This window comes from Rhineura floridana, chromosome 11 (assembly GCF_030035675.1).
Source record: "Rhineura floridana isolate rRhiFlo1 chromosome 11, rRhiFlo1.hap2, whole genome shotgun sequence".
NCBI lineage: Eukaryota > Metazoa > Chordata > Lepidosauria > Squamata > Rhineuridae > Rhineura > Rhineura floridana.
The window spans coordinates 18,852,027-18,870,217 of NC_084490.1; the positions used below are offsets into that span (position 1 = coordinate 18,852,027).

An 18,191-nucleotide genomic window follows, 5' to 3' on the forward strand; every position below is an offset into this window, starting at 1 on the left:
CAGAACACCCCTGTCCTCCATCACAACCACGCACGGCTGCTGGCTAGACCAAATAAAATATTTACACTTATACATGGAATAACAGAGAATCTTTGCTTCCTCTTTAGAACAGGGAAGAGAGAGTTTAGAGTCCCTCTAGTCACAGATTAGGCGGAAGTGGGGGGAGGGCAGGCTGGCTCCCTTGGGACACATTGGAGGAACGGGGAGGACTCTGTTAAAGCCAGATCTTTGCAGATCAAAAAAAGAAACAAAATGGAGTGAGGGAGAAAAGCATCAGGGTGTCTGTGTCTGTGTATATTTATTATGGAAAATTTGAGGGTGGGAAGAAGGTTAGAGGGAAAATTGTGTAGGCCAGAAGAAACACTAATTTGGGGGTGCAAAAGCTATTCTGGACTTTGTTCTGATGAAGCTATGCAGACTGAATCTCAGATGTCACAATTTTCCTTAGGGGATCTCAGCTAAATGTATTCCAAGAGTCGGTTTTTCCAGTACCTAAGAATCCTGGGGAAAATAGAAAGTTAGTGCCCCCCAACCCTTTTAACTCCCCCTCCCAAGTTTCTTTCTGGGGGAGGAAGTGTATTGCAGCTGACTCTGAACTAGAGGTGGCTGCTTCTGATACTCACACGGCTATGATCACCACAAAGAGCAGTCCACCCATACACAGGACAATGGCGACTCCATTTTGGGCAATGTTAAGGTCCTTTAGGGATTTTCCAAAGCGAAGGGACAAGCGCTCCTGGGCATCAACTGTATGCAGAGATCCCAGATTTGGTGTCTGAGAGAGGTTTCCATCAGTGAAATCCAGTCTGTTCTGTTGCTCACCTGGATTTCTCTTTCCCCTCATTCACCCATTCATTGATTCTCGAAAGAGAATGCAGATCTCCGTAAAAGCATATAGTTCAGGCTAAGCCCCAGTACAGAAAAAAAGGGTTTGGGGCCAGTTTTCAAGAGCTAATTTAACCATTCAAATCTTCCTTCTGCCATTAATTTGCTAGGCAGTCTTAGGTAAGCCATTGTCCCTAGGCCTCTCACGCCCCCAGTTGCAAGGGATAGTAACAGTGTCCTACCTTATAAGACTATGGTAACACTTGCTGAGATAATATATTGTGGCGTGTTTATAAATCAGGAATGGGGAACCTTTGGCCCTCCAGCTGACATTGGACTCCAACTCCCATCAGCCCCAGCCAGCATGGCTATTGGGTCATGGATGCTGGGAGTTGTAGTCCAGAGGCGTCCAGATATTATCATTATTGTGAGTCAAATTCAAATTAAGCCCTTGTCCTTCAGGTCTGATATTTCTTCAGTCAGACCCATAAAACTCCCTCTTTAACTTTGTGTAGAAAAATGTGGGTGTGTGCAACAGTTGTTTCCTGATAAATTTTGTGAACTGGTCTTGACACATATGAGTAAGTGCTGCCCTCTACTGGACATGGCATCACACAGAGAAAGAGCCTTTCAGTGAATTCTCCTGAAGGTATCTGTATCTGAATTGGTGCTTCCTTGTGTCAGGATGCAGGCCTAGAGTTGGGATCTGTGTGTCCACCAGTCAGCTCCGGCCAAAGAAGGCAACCACAGTGAAACCAGACATCAATGCAGCTTCTTAGAAGCAATAGGCCACTGCAGGTCAGGTGGTACTTCCTAACACCTATAAAAATTTCCATATCAGTCCGGCTGAATTGAATTGGACTGAAGTACTCTACTCCTGTTCCATGTGGTGGCCTAACTTTATCTATGTCTCACTTTCATGGATGGAGATCATGGCAGGAAGCGGGTTTGATGCATCACACTTCCTTTCCCCCTAAATCTCCCCCTCTCTCTGCCACACAGAACACCCCCTCACTGCACACACCGCACACCCCCAACAAATTATTCCCAGCTCTACCTACCAAAACACTGACTTAGCGTCAAGCAAACAGCATGGATCTCTTGGCATCCTTTGCAATTAAGCACTTTATATTTGAGCCAGACTGCAACAGTGGGAGGGCGGGGGAAGCAGGGAGAGAAAGAGAAAGGGTGAGAAGCAGCAACCAGAGAGCAATACCGATTGCATAAAACACCTACAGAACCCGTGGCTGAGCAAGGATTTTAAGACTGAGCACATCCAACCCCCAACACTCTTTTCCCCTGAGATTTACATCATTCCTAAATCAGGGACCAGGATCTTTGGCTGTCAACACACTAGTCACCAGATCAAAGCGTTTCCATTAGCCACACCTGGAGGGGCAACGGATTGATCTGCCGATCAGTTGCAAAATCTCTTTGAAGTTGATTTTAAAAAAACCAAAACCCGCACTGGAGCTGCTCCCACCAGGTTTTACAGTAAAAAGTGGCAGAGTTTGGCTAGCGTAGTTTGCCCATTTTCAGAAGAGAGAGGTGGAGATGCAGAACAGTGTCTCTCTACCCTTAGTATGTCTTAGGCTGAAGGCTACGACATGCAGGACTGGGCCACCCTAAATCCCGTGTTGCCCCACATGAGCATCTTCTTCTTCCCTTTGTTCTGTCACAGCACTGATTATGTTACTGTTTGATCAAATTAAAACATGTACAAAAGTTAACACAAAGCTAGCCATGCAGCAGGTCAGTTTGACAGATGAAGATGAACTTTGTATGATTTGTTTTAGGTTTTAGGTGACTGCCTATGGCAGGGGCTTCCTCCTGAGCCAAATGCCCCCCAAGCCTGGCACCTAAGGCAGTCTCCTAGATTGCCTCCCCCTCAATCCAGCCCTGACAATATAATCATGGCTTCCATAAATGTCTGTGTCCAAGCTATACAGCAGGGGTGGGGACTCTCAGGCCTGGGGGACCAAATGTGGTCCTCCAGGCCTCTCTATCTGGCCCTGGGAAATCTCCACAGGCTACACCCCCACACAGGCCTTGCTCCATACCCTCCTCCAGCATCTTGCTCCCTCCCCCCCCCCCCCGGCTGGAATGCATCTTTGAATAAGACTCAATAATGCGTCTTGCTTGTCTGGATAGAGACATGTACATCAAGAAACCTCTGACTGTTCTGTGGCTGGGATGTGGCCAACTGTACCAAGGTAAGAGTCACACCCATTGCCCTACCCACCACTGGCATGTGGCCCTTGGAAGACGGCCCATTAGAGAATGCGGCCCTTGGTATGAAAAAGGCTCCCCAACCCTGGTGTATTGATTGCGCCTGAAGCAACCCTCCCTTCCTTCTCCCCATCCTTTTGTCACTCTCCTGTGGGTTGCTGCTGCTCTTTCTCCTCCTCCTGAGGCACAATGTGTGGCTAACAGAGGAGCAGAGCTGGAGACAGTAAAGATGACAAGTCTCATCTGTCCCCCTGATCCATCTGCATGCAAGAGACTCTCTGAATCCCTCTCTCTTCCATTCGTTGCCTTGAACTCCTGGGAGCCACCCTTGAGCTGTGCCCAGGCCACATCTGTTGTGTTCTCTCACCACAGAACCACAATGGCTTTCATTTGCCAGATTCCTCTCCTCTAATACGCAGTGATGCAACTAGAGGAACTTACCACAGGCCACCTTGTCACAAGCTGTGAGGGGAAAAAAGATGAGTCCAAAAATGAGTGTGCATGCCCCAAATACTGTATTATCCCCAGATTTTTTTCCTTTCCTTCCACATCCTAAGTGGTTCCACAAGATTCCCCCCTTCTATTCCAGGACAGAAATATTCCAGACAATGTAACTGTATACTGATACAGTCAGTATAACTGGATGATACAGCCTTTCCTGGACTGTACCACCTCAGGCTGTGGAGGACAGGTCAGATGGTCCCCCAGGAAAAACTTTCCCTGCATGTGAGAGAGAAAGGTTCAACCTAGCATTCTCCCTGACATGCTGATAGATACATACATCAGGGAGTTTTCCCCAGCAAGAACATTCAAATTTACAATACAGGTGGGTGGGAGGAGACTCATTACCTTTTATTTGGTGTTCCTTTAATGCCTGCTTGAGCTTCATGGTCGTTTTCTTTCGGAATCCAACCAATTCTTCCAGCAGAGCCTGGTCTTAAGGGTAGATCAAGATACATTGGAGGTGGCGGCAGGGGGGAACATTGGGTGCCCCCTACAAGATCCTTCATTAAATGACCAATAAGGCTTTTCTGGCAAAGGGCACACTGGGCAAAGGGCAAGTGAGCCCTAGGAGTTGCAGTCCCAGTAAAAGGGCTCTCTAGTGAGGGAATGAGGAGTCCTGATCCTCACCTTTCAGGCGGGTTTGAAGCAGACTTTCTGTGCTGAACCTCACCTCATGGATCAGGGCATCAACTTTACTCTTAACTGGGAAAAGGGAATGAAAGATAGTAGAAGCCTGAATCTGCAGACAGCAACATCTACAGGGAGACGGAGGAGAGAAATCCCAAGAATATCTGACGATTGCTAAGAGTCTGGAAGGCCAGGCAGAGAGGTGCTGTACACCTTTCCAGATTAAAAACTGGTTTATTTATATGCCACCTTTCCACAGCAAAATGTGTCCAAGGCATCTTATAACAAACATTCAAAATATCAAAATACAAAGAATTGGGGTGGGGGAGAGAAGCCTGAGTTTGAAAACATATAGTGTTATCCTGTAGGTTAAAGCTGACCCAGTCCTTAAGCCCAAAATCCAGCTCTGGTGCTCTCAGTTCTGCTGCTCCCTCTCATTACTTTTTTCCCCCTTTGATGTCCGTGGGGATGGGGCAGAGGGAGGCGGCAGTTAGGCCAGGGAGAGTTCCGGGTTGGCGTCAGACCTGCAGGAACTCCCCCAAGCTCACAGCCCACCCAGTGAGGCCAGGGAAGCATTTGCCAACAAAGAACACCCTGACCTCGCCACTACCTTCCTGTGCCCCCTCAGCAGCATGAGGGCCCCACTGTTGCTCCACCGCCTCCTGTCTCTCCATGTACCTCTGCTGGGTTCAGGAGAGGGGGAGCGCTCAACCCCTGCCAGAAGACAAAGAGGCATTTAAAAGCAACCCTTTAAAAAAGTTCCGTGTGGTGACGAGGGAGGGAAGATGTTCCTCGTTAACAGTGATGGTGTGGACAGCAGCCAAACCTGCAGACCTCACACTCCTGCATTTCACACTGCAATCCAGAAACTGCAATAGATGGGCTAGCAGCAGAGACAGACAAAAATGTCATATTTTGGTTTCTCTCAATTTTTTATATTTCCAATCTTAAGTTCAGTTCACTACATATCTGCATCCATTCATTTTTTTAAAAAAGTCTGCATCATTTGATTGCATGATTCTAATATAAACAAATTTGCAAGCAATTCCCCCTAATATAGTACATTTTTGTATGTTATTTTTGCTAATCTGTGCATTTTTATGCAGCTCCCCCTCATGCACATATGCTGGGGTTTCATTGCCAAATCTAGAGAAGTGTGAATTCTGAAGGATAGCTGAGTTTTGGTTCGTGTATTGTTTTGGAAAGGGCAAATTTGGGAGAGGTCCTCATTAAATGCAAACGGAACTGAATTGTTCTCCCATTCCTAATAGCCAGGGAAAGAAACTACATTTTCTCTGCAGCAAATGATGTTAGCGGACAAACAGAGGCTTGGATCATACATGCTATTCAAGTAAAAGCCATGTAGTCATCACCCCATCAAACGATCAGCATGAAAGGCCTAGAGCATGGTGGTGGCACAGCCTGTGCAAAGCGGATCTAGAGCTGTACCTGCCAAGCCAGAAAACTGGCTGTTGGCGTAGTGTAGGAAAAAATTTCCCTCGAGACCTTCAAGAAGCTCTTCAGCGCGTTTCTTGAGGCGAGAGTCGTGGATCTGGCGTGGCACAACCTCCGTCCGGAGCTTAGCCAGATTCTCCTTGAACTTTGGGTCACACTGCAGGCAGCCTTGGAGGCTCATGGGCAACCAGACCAGAAGCAGCAACAGCAAAGGTGAGCCTGAGGGAAGCATGGTGGACCTAAGGGGAATGAGATAACCTCAAGGTTCAGCAGAGAGCGACATCACAATGGGGGGCGGGTTCTGGAAAGTGCATCTGACTGGGGACATGTTTGCAAGGGAGGGGAACAAACAGGGACACCTGGGTTCTCTGGGGAATGGCCAAGAGGAATCTGAGTGTACTCCGTAATCATGTTGGATCAAGCAGGGAAGTTATTATTACTGGTTAGCGTTTATAAAGCATTTTTAGAGTGTTCAGAGCATTCCTCTAATCCTTACAGCATCCCTAAAAGGTAGGTCAGTATGCCTTTCAGAAGGCATGTAGGGAGGGAAGATTCAAACTCTGCATTTTATGGGGAAGAGCATTCCCACAGCCTCGAGGCCATCACTGTAAAGGCCCTGCTGCCCACAGCTACAGTTCTAACATTTTAAAGTGTTGGTCCTAGTAGGTTTGCAGGTGAGTGTGTGTGTATGCACTCACTGACATTTGCACCTAGGTTTGGGCAGCAAAATGTTGTGGGCTGGTACTGGCAAGCAGGTAGTGCCCCCGACATTCATTGTTATGCAAACAGGAATTTGTCAGGAGGGCTGTGGTCTCTTGAGATCCCAGACCATGAAGAGTTTTAAATTCTAAGTTTCTTAGGGTGACTGAAAAGAAAGCTGGGTCATCGTGATTATGAGCACTGTTAAAGTGGGGCAGAAGGGGACTAGACAGAAGCTAAAGATTCCTGGGGAAGGAATAGAATTCTTGTGACAGAGCGGGAAAAGTGAGCCAGGCTGCACAGCCTGCTATATTTTCTGGGGAAATGATGAGGGCTAGTAGATTGGAAAACCTCTCTTATTAGAATTCATATGCTCAGAGAAAGTAGGTCTGTTTTTGTTTTTTTACATAAAAGTTTGTCCTGTGAAGAAGAGCTTTGGCTCTAAACATGGTGGGACCCATTAATAAATACTGGCTTGCATTTCAGGATTTGTGCTTGAACTGTTGATGATGTCACCCTTCCATGTTACTTGAAGCCTGAAAAAAGACTCCGCTCTGAGATGGGTAGGAATTACTCTGAATTCAACAGCAGCTGGCAACACTTGCAGAGACCAAGCACAAGAAGTGGGGATGAGGTGGGGAATAATCAACAGCATAAGCATTTATTGGGCCCTGTGGTCATTTCTCAGAGGGCATCTTTATTTGATTCTCTCCTGCTGTCGGTGGAAACAGCCCAGCCAAGCCTGGCAGTGCCTGGAAGAGCTGGGAGGTGGTGTCACAGGTGTCAGTTGGGTGCAGGTAGCAGAGAAAAGCCGCCCACAGGAAGGAGCAGGCGCCCACACAGGCTGTCCGCAGCAGGGGTGGCACAAGAGTGAAATTCACTGCCTGGTTGAGGGAGAGAGATGGGGAGGGGGAACATAACACTGGCAACAGTTCCGGGCCAGGAAGACATTTCCCAGTGCAATGTCTTCTGCTCCAATCTGGGACTGGCTGGATTAGTCCTGGCATTATTTAATTGGCTAATTGATTTTATCCAACTACCTCCAAGGAGCTCAGGGTGGCATACAAAGCGACTCCTCTCCCTCACCCTCCATTTTATCCCAACACCCACCCTGTGAGGTAGGTTAGGCCAAGAGTATGCAAGTGGCCCAAGGTCACCCAGTGAGCTTTGCAGCTGAGTAAGGGATTTGAACTTGGGTCTCCCTGGCCTTTGTCTGACATAGCAGCCACAACACTGCACAATGGAGTAGGTCCTACACAGGAAGCAGCCAGCTGTATTCTTTGGATTATTGAGGTCTTTGTTTCCTTATGAAACTGGCTTCTAAGCTGCTTTTTACAGCCAAGCCCTCAAAAAACAATGTACATAAAAAGAATGATGCAAGATAAGTAAGGCTCATCAGATAGGTGTACAATTATGATGAGACTGAATTGCCAAAATCATTAACACTCTAAAGGAAAGGCAGTAATGAAGACAGGATTTTACAAGGCCCTCTTAAAAGTCTGTAGCTCCAGAACTGTGGGGCCACCACCAAAAAGTCCCTAGCTTTCACGTACGCCAGTCTAACTGACGTAAAGAACATAAGACGAGCCTGCTGGATCAGGTCAATGGCCCATCTAGTTCAGCATCCTGTTTTCACAGTGGCCAACCAGTTGCCCATGGGAAACCCAGAGCAGGACCTGAGTGCAGACAGCACTCTCCCCTCCTGCAGTTTGCCAACAGGCACACAAGAAGGACCTCTGAAGCAGATATCGGAGTGCAGGCAGAACCGCATGGGAGAAGGCTATCCGTAAGGTAACTCAGATTGCTGATCAGTCTCTTTCAGCCATCTCAGCTCATTTCAATGGCCATTTGAGAAAGACAATCTTTCTCAGAGGCTGTGGAGAACTGCCAGAGCTCAGTGGTAGAGCATTTGCTTTGCATGGAGAAGGTCCCAGGTTCAATTCCCAGCATCTCCATAGGGTTGGGAGGGAGGGACTCCTGCCTGAAACCCTGCAGAGCTGCTGCCAGTCAGTATCAACAATACTGGGCCAGATGGACCAATGGCCTGACAGTATTCAGCAGCTTCCTCTGTTTCCTTTCCTGTTTGGCCATTTGCTGCAAGTCCCAAAAGATCAACTGCCCTCATTTTAACACATTCCGGTGGCTTTTCAGAAATCCAGGATATCCCTATAACAACTGGGGAACAACCAATGCATTTCAAATGATTAGATTTGCTTTTTAAAAGCTCCACGACTAGCAGAAATGCAACAGGAGAAGTTTTTCCCAATCCTTCACTCCCATGACAGGAAAAACCTCATTGTCTGTCCTGGTGCCGTTGTTCAATGGCACAGGAGCTCTGCATGGGAAAAAATTGGCAAGGCTTTCACCTCATTGGAACTCAGGGAAGGAAAGAGAAGGCAGCAATACTTACCTGGAAGAAGGTCCAGCACAGCACCCCAGCCTGAAAGAGAAATTAAAAAATAGCAAGTTTAACGTAAGGGCTGTATGTGGTTGAAGTTCCACAACCGTGCTTGGATGTCGCACTAAGGAGTTGCAGAGCTTTACTCTGGAGTAGGGATGGAAAGATCTGTCAATTTCAGTTCTCTTCATTTCTAATTTTTCCAGTCTCAGATTCAGTTGTCCACATTTTTGCAGCAGTTTGTGATTTTTTAAAATCCTCATGAAAATTCTCCAGCATTATTATGCTAATTTCTCCTAATAAAAACATTTTTGTAAGCAGTTTTGAGCAATGTACGTATTTTACAAGCAATATCTCTTAATATAATGCAGGTTTTGTATGTTATTTTCATTAAAATATTCATTTTCATGCACACTTTTTTCTAATATATATATCTTTTTAGAAACATTGCTTGATTGGCAAACTGCACTGCAAATAAGGGCAAATTTTGAAGGATGACTGTGGTTTCGGTTCTCATATTGTTTTTGAAAGTACAAATTCAATAGATTCAGCTTGAAATACAAACTGAATCGAATTTTTTGCCCATCTCTTCTCTGGAGTACAAAGTGGCACATCCTGGGGAACAAAAGGTCAAGAGCTATTTTAGCAAAATGACTGGCAAATTGTGCTGTGAAATTATCATCATCATCATCAACATAATCATCAGTCCTTTTTTTTGTAATGGTACTCACTAGTATGGAGTACTGTCACCTCTTTTTTTGCTGCCCATGGCAACCATGTTGTGCTGGCACCCATGGCACTCAGCACCTTTTTTTTTTTTTAACAAAAAACACCTATTAATTAATTAATAACCTTCCACATATGTTCCAAGGTGATGTACAAAATATAATAAGCACAACTGAAAAACCAGTTACAAAAATAACAGAAGATGAGTTTAAAAACAATACTGTACAAAATGGACACCCATGGCAAAGACCTATTGATCCAGGTGGGAAAGCCTGACAGAACAAAAATGTCTTCAATTTTTTCCATAAAGTGCAGATAGCGGGCGCCTGTTGTCTCTTGATGGGAAGGCCGTTCCATAGAAAAGGGGCAGCCACACTAAAAGGCCTACTCCAAGTAACCAGAAAGAGGTTTAATCTCTTGTTGTCTCTGATCTCAGTAAGTAGGTCAGGAGTGGGCAACCTTAGGCCCAGGGCCAAATGTGGCCCACTAGCCCTCTCTCCCCCTTTAGGATGCACACCTTAACGTGGTGAGGGGGTTTGAGAGTGTTGAAGAAGCTGAGAGCAATGCTGTCAGGAGTCTAGACCAAGAGGCTAGGCTCCTAGCAGGGGCACCCATGGCGGAATGGTAAAGCTGAGACACCAGACTAAGATGCATCCAAACTCAGAGGAAGGCAATGGTAAACCACCTCTGAATACCTCTTACCACGAAAACCCTACGAACAGAGTATCCAACAAGATCTTAGCAGGGTGGTTCATGACAGATGCTCTTGGAGGTCGCTGATTCATAGGGTCGCCATAAGTTGTAATCGACTTGAAGGCACATAACAAAGCCCTCTCTATGTGGCCCTTTGGACTATTCTTAGGCCATGCCCTGCTCCAGCCTCCTTGAATACTTGTGCCTGGCTGGGATGTGTTCTTGAACTGTGTCAATGGCTCTTGCCTGCCAAGATGGAGGATGGCGAGATCTGTGTATGAGGCCTGTGTAGAAAACTCAGACTCTTGTGTGGGCTACTCCACAGAGTAAGTGTTGCATTTTCTGACTGGGCCCCTTTTGCCTCTGGCCCCACCCACCACTGGCGTGTGCCCCCCCCCCCGGAAGGTTGTCCATGAGGAAATGTGACCCTTGGGCTAAAAAAGGTTCCCTAACCCTGATGAAAGCTAAGAGGCAAGCCACTGTCTTCAGCTTCACCCCCCTCCCCAGTGTGGGGATAATAATACTGGCCTGCCTTTCAACTAGAGGTTGTAGTAGGCACTGAGATATGTGTAATATCTGGGAGGGTCCATTAAGAGGTTGGAATTGCAGAAGGGAAGGATTCTTGGGGGTTTGGGGGTGGAGTTTTTGCCTCTGATGTAATCCTTACCCTTCTTTCATTAGATAATATTTGTGTACATTAAATACCGTAAAGTGATGACTAACGTTAGGTAGTATTATTAATGATATAGAAAGACCCTTCTTGTGGCTTCATAAAAGGTTAGCAGATTTATTGTGGTATAAATATTCATAGACAGAAGACTATAAACCTAGTTGCATGAAGTCTTATCCTCTTGGCAAATGTGTGTACAGAGAAAGGGGGGAGGCTTCCAAATGTACCTTTTGTGCCATGGCTGCTGTTTTTTTCTGGATTTTTCTGCATGCTTCAACATGATTTCGTTATCATTCCACTGCATTTCTGGAATACTGCAGTCATCACACATCACTTTTGCATCTGTCACAAAAATTCCAGAACGGTCCCACAATATTTTCTTTGTGTGGAAGGTGTTTTGAGCATTTCCCACTTTTATGTGTGCCAGTAGTGGTGCTGGTGGTTTGAGCACCTTCCATTTTGTACCTTTTCTCTGTCATTTTTTACAGGAGGCTTGTCACTGCAGTCGCTAAAATGGTGGATAGCTCAGACCGACACAGTGAACTCAAGTAGTTCCTGTCAAGAATAGCTAACTTTGGTCAAGCTGAAATGGGCCACCAGAGAGGATTCTGGGAGCCCATGATTACCTAGGACTCCCTACTGGGGGGGAGATCTGCAGCTCAGTGTCAGGCAGGCAATTTGCAACCTGGGCAAGGGGATGTAACTGATCCCTAGCTATTATTTCTTATCAACTTCCTGGGATTAGAAGTCAGAAAGAAGGGGTGTGTAGATCAGAACCCCTGGGTGAGGCCGGCTAGTTCCCTTATCTTCAAAGGCTTCAAAGGAGTAGACCCCTGCAGAGGCGGGAGATGACTGTTTGCTTTCCCCCCTCTTTGGTGACTGTTAAACTCCATAAAAAAGGAAGGATAAACTTCCAAAAGGAGTTCCCTATCTTCCATCTACTCGACCTGCCTGAAATGCGACAGAGAAAGCCTTTTGCGGGAACCGGGCTGATCTATGTAAGTATAGGACCTACCTAGAAAGTCCTTTGTTTTATTCTGTTGTCTGTATTGAACCTCTCCCCTTTTGTCATGCCAATATGCCTCGTGTAACCCCTCTGTGGGTTATCTTTAAGGAAACAAACCGCTGCTCTCTTTTGTAAATACCAACTCATTTACGTTTAAATAAATTCTCTTTTATAAGTGTTGTGTGTTGGCTTGGAACTGAGGATTCTAAATCTAGTCCTTCGACTGCTGAACGCTACTGTTACTGTTAGTTAACGAGGGTTAATCCCTTGGAATTCACATTGGGCTCTGAGGTCCCTTCCCTCAGAGAAAGGAACCTAGCCAGGAGGGTGGCGGCAGTTACTATGGAAGTAATTACTCCCGAAAGAGTTTGCCTGGGAAGCAGCGGCCCGGAGGGGTGGGACTGTTCTCAGAAGCAATGATCCCCCCTTGGAGAACTAAGGACAAGGAACCCCAGGGGGACAAGTCTTTGACAGTTCCTGCCATCTATTCTCCTAATCTCCCATAGTGTTAGAATTCCAGAATACCAGGTGTTATACAACCTCCCCTAAAAAAAAAACCTACAAAAGGGCAATCAGTAACTTGTGTGCATGCTCATCCTAACTCTGACATTTACTGGTTGGTGGAATGAGAGGAACGGAAAGCGTGTGACTTCAGGCACAGAATGCTTCTCAGTCTGAATGGATCCTGTCATTGGGGTAGATGGGGAAAAGTTGCAATCAACCTAAGAAAAAGTGACATGCAATTGGTGGTGTGGACGATCTGCTACAATTTTACTAAAAGAAAAAAAAGAACATGTCAGAACAAACAGCAACTAAGTGCTATAAAGAGTACATCTGGAATAGGAGTGGACAAATCTGTCGATCTTGGTTTCTCATTTTTCCAACCTTAAATTCAGTTCTCCACATTTTCATATCAGTTTGTGATTTTCTCATGAAAATTCATCAGTATTTTTAGTGTGAATTTCTCCTTATAGACAAATGTTTGCATGTAATTTTGCATAATATACATTTTTGCAAAGCAATTTCCCCAAATAAAATGCATTTTTGGATGTTATTTTCACTAATGTATACTTTTTTATACACACTTTACCTCAGTGTATGCATTTTTGTACACGCTACTTGACTGGAGAACGGCACTGCAAAATTTGGAGAAGTGCAAATTTCAAAGGATGGCGATGTTTCAGTTCTCATATTGTTTTGGAAAATGTAAATTGCATAGGTTCACCTTTAAGTGTGAACCGAATCAAACTTCTCACCCATCCCTGATCTGGAAGGACTCACAGAGTCAGACAGAAGAACAAAGGGTGGAACCAAAAGAACAAGAATGACAAATGATACACCCTTTGATAATTCTGTAGGAATAGAGATGTGAAGGCCCGGGAAAAATACAGACACATTCAGAAAAAGGGGGGGATGGGTTTTTCCCAATTTTTCTAGGTCTCCGCATCTCTATGTGTGAAGCTTAAATACATACCAGAATAACTGTAGTGACTAATCACAACAGCATAAATTTTCCTAGCTTTGCTAGGCAAACACTTGCTGTACCCAACACTTGTGGGTAAGAAAACCTTCTGACTGATCACATTCCAAATGAATGCAATCCAAGCAGCTGATAAGTTCTAATTCTGCTGTTTCACGTAGAAGTCTCCCTTTTGAAGTCGTTTAGCTGACCCTCCAGGTCATTCGCAGAATGCCCTCAGATGCTGAAAAACTGTGGTGCCACAATGTTCGTTTCGTTTGTGTCTGTCTGCTGCAACAGACCAGCACAAGAGTCTAGAGAACTATAATTATTACCTTGTATGTTGGCCAAAACTTCTCCTGTAGATTCTCAAATATGTCACTTTCGCTATCCAGGAGAGACAGACCTGGTAAAGGTAGGGGGATAATCCAAAAATATTATAATCTCCAAAAGGTCTCCGGCTTACTCCAGCCCCCTCCACATCCTCGCTCTCTCTCACCAGTGTAAAAAGCCCCAATGGTGATTGGTGCGGCGATGGCTTGGTCACAAGTAACCTTCGCGATCACCATGGCTGCTTTCGTTCCTGGAAGAAGGCGCTCCAAGCTTTGGAACCAGCCGTAATTGAAGTTGGCATGGAATGTGAACCCTACCAGTGCCACTTTTGCTGTCTGCTTCAGATCCAAACTGTCACGTCTGGAGGAATCCTGACGTGGCTTAGCCAACATCTGCTGGGCTGCATCTGCAGCCAAAAACAACGTCCCATAGGTGGCAACGTTCGCCAGCCAAGGATTCTGATGCACTAGACCAAGCAGAGGGTGCATATGAATGCAAAGCTGTTGTGACAGAAGTGAAGTTCTTTAAGATGGCCACTAGGTGGTGAATCTTTCTGCTCAGGTGGTCTGGAATGTCTCTTGCTGATATGCTGCCTGCAAATGCACAGAAACAGACACATGGCTATTCATCTTCCCAAGCCAAAAGACCCCAGTTATGTTGGTCAGCTGGGGGAAAAGTTTGGGATGTGGCTGGGGTCTGGGATGTGGCTGGATGTGGCTACCTTAAAGAGCTTGGGACGTGGGGATCTTAAGGATCATCTTTTCCCATATTTGCTTGCTTGCTCGCATTTATGTACCACCTTTCTGCCAAGTCATCCAAGGTGGTTTAGGATTTTAATACACTCAAAACAAATACATCATATAAAATGTAGAGTGACAGGCCAACTGGGAGCTGATGAAACAAGCTCTCTGGCCTGGGCTCCCTTGTTTCTCCCTTCCCTCAGGTCACACAGAGTTCCGGGGAAGGTGAGGGGAAGGGATTGCCCCAACAGTTCTCTCAGGCCATTCATGGTTTTGCCAGAAGCTGATAGTATATCTGTATTCCCCAAGAACTGCGAAGTTAAAATCTACCCTAACACAAAAACAGTGCTCCAAAACAAAATTAAGGTACAGACATAAAATGCATTATTATAAAACAATATCAAAATTTTAATATATATAAACAATCAATATAAAATCCTTATAAGTGTTCTCATATAGTATTAAAAAGATGGCCAAAGAATATGTAAACAGATCAGTGCCCAAACACAATAAAATACAAAATATATAATATAATCAAGGCAATATCAGTGTGGAAATCAAGGGCAACTTTTTAATACTGTATGAGAACTCATAAGGATTTTATACTGATTGTTTATATATATTAAATTTTTGATGTTATTTTATAATAATGCATTTTAAGCATATGTACTCCCCAGCCTGGGCTCCCTGACTTCTGCCACAGATGTTTCTCCCTGCATGCTCTGATCTTCAGCTGACGCCCTGCGGCCGCTCCACGTTCTTCAACTCCAAAAACATAACATTAGGAGAGTCTGCTGGATCAGGCCTACATGGCCCATCTAGTCCAGCATCCTGTTCTCACAGTGGCCATCAAGGTGCCCATGGGAAGCCCACACAAGCAGGACCTGAGCACAAGAGCACTCTCCACTCCTGTGATTTCCAGCAACTGGAATTTAGGGTCAAACTGATGGTAACCTGGCTAGGACTTTTTTTTGTCTGTAGTGGCACTCATCTTGTGGAATTCCTTGCCAAGTGAGATGCGACAGGCCCCATCACTGTATTGTAAGACGTGGTTGTTTAAAAAGGTCTTTGGCTGACTTTGAAGAAAAAATATTGCTGGTTTTATCTAGTTTTATTTATTTATTTATTTATTTATTTATTTATATACCGCCCCATAGCCGAAGCTCTCTGGGCGGTTCACAAGAAGTAAAACATCTGATATACAATTAAAACCACGTATCAAGCAATTTAAACATACATTAGTAATATCAAAAAAATTAAAACATATGTATACACATACAAATGCATATTAAATATTAAAAAGCTAAAATACTAAAAATACTAAGATGCTAAAAAGCTAAAAACTGAAACTAAAATGCCTGGGAGAAGAGGAAGGTTTTACACTGCTTCTGCTGTTTTACAAATGTAATTCATCCATTCATCCTGTATTTTATAAGGATTCCTGCAAGGCGCTTTATGGATTTAATATGAAAATGGAAAAGCAAGATACAAATATCCTAAAGCAGTGGTTCCCAAACCTTTTTCCCGGCAGACCGCTAGAAAATTGCTGAGGGTCTTGGTGGGGCACTTAATGATGTATTTCTTCCTGTTGTAGCAATTGTAATGCACTGTGCTAGATGATGCATCATTTTTAATTGTACTTTTATTGCTTCGTTTATTTTTTATATTATATGTAACTGTACAGTATTACAATTTGAATTATAGGAAATTCAAATCATAATTCAGTAAGAATTAGTAAGAAGATAAGAAGAGCCTGCTGGATCAGGCCAATGGCCCACCTAGTCCAGTGTCCTGTTCTCACAGTGGCCAACCATGTTGTTGTTGTTATGTGCCTTCAAATCGATTATAGACTTATGGCGACCCTATGAATCAGTGACCTCCAAGAGCATCTGTCATGAACCACCCTGTGCAGATCTTGTAAGTTCAGCTCTGTGGCTTCCTTTATGGAATCAATCCATCTCTTGTTTGGCCTTCCTCTTTTTCTACTCCCTTCTGTTATTTCCAGCATTATTGTCTTTTCTAGTGAATCCTGTCTTCTCATTATGTGTCCAAAGTATGATAACCTCAGTTTCATCATTTAATTTCTAATGACAGTTCTGGTTTAATTTGTTCTGACACCCAATTATTTGTCTTTTTCACGGTCCATGGTATGCACAAAGCTCTCCACCAGCACCACATTTCAATTGAGTTGATTTTTTTCTTATCCACTTTTTTCACTGTCCAACTTTCACATCCATAAATATAATAAAATATGATGTAAGAATATGATATCATAATCAATAATATTTAATGTGGACTGACCACTCGTGGCCCACAGACAACAATTGGGGAATCCCTGCCCTAAAGAAATCACAAATCAATCAATTTTTATACGTGTGCACACCTCTGAAAAGAATTATATACTACATTGCCTTATGAGAGTGCACACACCTACATGAACCCCAATATACTCGCTTGTCATATATTCTTAATCAAGCACATACTCTTAATATGTAGAACATCCTCATATTCTACCCATGTGAATCCCCTGTGTGAACTACCTTATCTCACAGATAATGCATCCTCTCATAATAGTGAGGAGTGTATTCAAAAGACATACCTACTATGGGTTCTAAGTGCCATTAATTTCCCCCTTAATTAACTCTGGCGGTTATACATCTATAAGGATATGAGGGGGGAAATTCCCAGTGCCCTCATCAAATAAACTATTTCTATAACAGTTAAATCTAGTTTATGTGTACAATATAGCTTACTCCCATCAAAAACCTGTTTATATGCACATAAATCTGTGTACACAACAATCTTGCTCCAACTCATTTGAACACATTATTTCTTCTAAAGGCTTATCTGTACAGGGGTATTTTGGCACACACTTTATACTCTCCACCCTTTACACAAATGCAGTGTGCAAAAATGAACATTATTTGCATGCCCCTATTTTAACTCCAAGAGTAAGTGTGGCATAGCGGTTTGAGCGTTGGACTACGACCTGGGAGACCAGGGTTCAAATCCCCACACAGCCATGAAGCTCACTGGGTGACCTTGCGCCAGTCACTGCCTCTCAGCCTCAGAGGAAGGCAATGGTAAACCCCCTCTGAATACCACTTACCGTGAAAACCCTATTCATAGGGTTGCCATAAGTCAGAATTGACTTGAAGGCAGTCCATTTTTTAAAATTTTAACTGCTTGCCTCCGTGTAACTGCTACATGCTATCTCTGCACCATCAGATGCACATTCCTACTAGGGTTGCCAGGTTCAGGGCCTGAGACTGATCCTGTATCTTTAGGAGGAGAGAAAGTCAGCCAAGTGCAGGTGTTCTTGCAACCCTGTAATGGGAAAAACTACAAGGTGGAATTCTCCCTTCTCCCTGCACAACTTTTAAAGATACAGAAGACCTCTTGGTTGCCAAGCCCGGCCTCCAAGAGGTCTTCTGTATCTTTAAAAGTTGTGCAGAGGGAAGGGAGAATTCCACCTTGTGGTTTTTCCAATTATAGTGTTGCAAGAACACCTGTACTTGGCTGACTTTCTCTCCTCCTAAAGATACAGGATCAGTCTCAGGCCCTGAACCTGGCAACCCTAGTCCTGACAGACCAGCCTCCATTGTCTCTGATAACACACTTCCCCCACAGTAAGGCTATCTTGTATATTCATGCACAGACTAGAATATAGATTTCTACACATTGCAGCAGTCTGCACATTGCTCTGGGCCCACATGAAAAATGAAAGCAGTACCCTCCTTCTTGGGCATAATGTATGCACACGCCTTCCAAAGAGCCTCTTCTGCCACACCCCTTAATGCAGGAAAAAGGATATTAAAAGTGCTTCT

At 44.5% G+C, this 18,191-nt stretch overlaps 2 protein-coding genes across 2 annotated transcripts; both read right to left on the bottom strand.

Moving 5' to 3' along the window:
- Nucleotides 1-458: 458 nt before the first annotated feature.
- On the bottom strand, nucleotides 459-5,872 carry IZUMO2 (IZUMO family member 2). The gene is made up of 7 exons (XM_061591606.1): nucleotides 5,635-5,872; nucleotides 4,186-4,260; nucleotides 3,904-3,990; nucleotides 3,496-3,516; nucleotides 1,887-1,967; nucleotides 624-747; nucleotides 459-501 (listed from the first exon to the last, which is right to left on the bottom strand). The coding sequence occupies exons 1-7, from the start codon at nucleotides 5,870-5,872 to the stop codon at nucleotides 459-461; spliced, it is 669 nt and encodes a 222-aa protein (XP_061447590.1).
- Nucleotides 5,873-7,016: 1,144 nt separating this feature from the next.
- Nucleotides 7,017-14,112, bottom strand: LOC133367055 (mpv17-like protein). The gene is made up of 4 exons (XM_061590738.1): nucleotides 13,791-14,112; nucleotides 13,627-13,697; nucleotides 8,750-8,779; nucleotides 7,017-7,223 (listed from the first exon to the last, which is right to left on the bottom strand). The coding sequence occupies exons 1-4, from the start codon at nucleotides 14,110-14,112 to the stop codon at nucleotides 7,017-7,019; spliced, it is 630 nt and encodes a 209-aa protein (XP_061446722.1).
- Nucleotides 14,113-18,191: the final 4,079 nt, after the last annotated feature.

Coding starts and splice junctions, on each gene's coding strand:
- IZUMO2 (XM_061591606.1), bottom strand. CDS start 5,872: ATGCTTCCCTCAGGCTCACCTTTGCTGTTGCTGCTTCTGGTCTGGTTG. Junction 4,261..5,634: donor CCAGTTTTCTGGCTTGGCAG/GTACAGCTCTAG, acceptor CCCTTTTCCCAG/TTAAGAGTAAAGTTGATGCC. Junction 3,517..3,903: donor AAAGGAACACCAAATAAAAG/GTAATGAGTCTC, acceptor TTCCCCTCACAG/CTTGTGACAAGGTGGCCTGT.
- LOC133367055 (XM_061590738.1), bottom strand. CDS start 14,112: ATGCACCCTCTGCTTGGTCTAGTGCATCAGAATCCTTGGCTGGCGAAC. Junction 13,698..13,790: donor CATTGGGGCTTTTTACACTG/GTGAGAGAGAGC, acceptor TACCTTTACCAG/GTCTGTCTCTCCTGGATAGC. Junction 7,224..8,749: donor TGTGCTGGACCTTCTTCCAG/GTAAGTATTGCT, acceptor TCCCTCAACCAG/GCAGTGAATTTCACTCTTGT.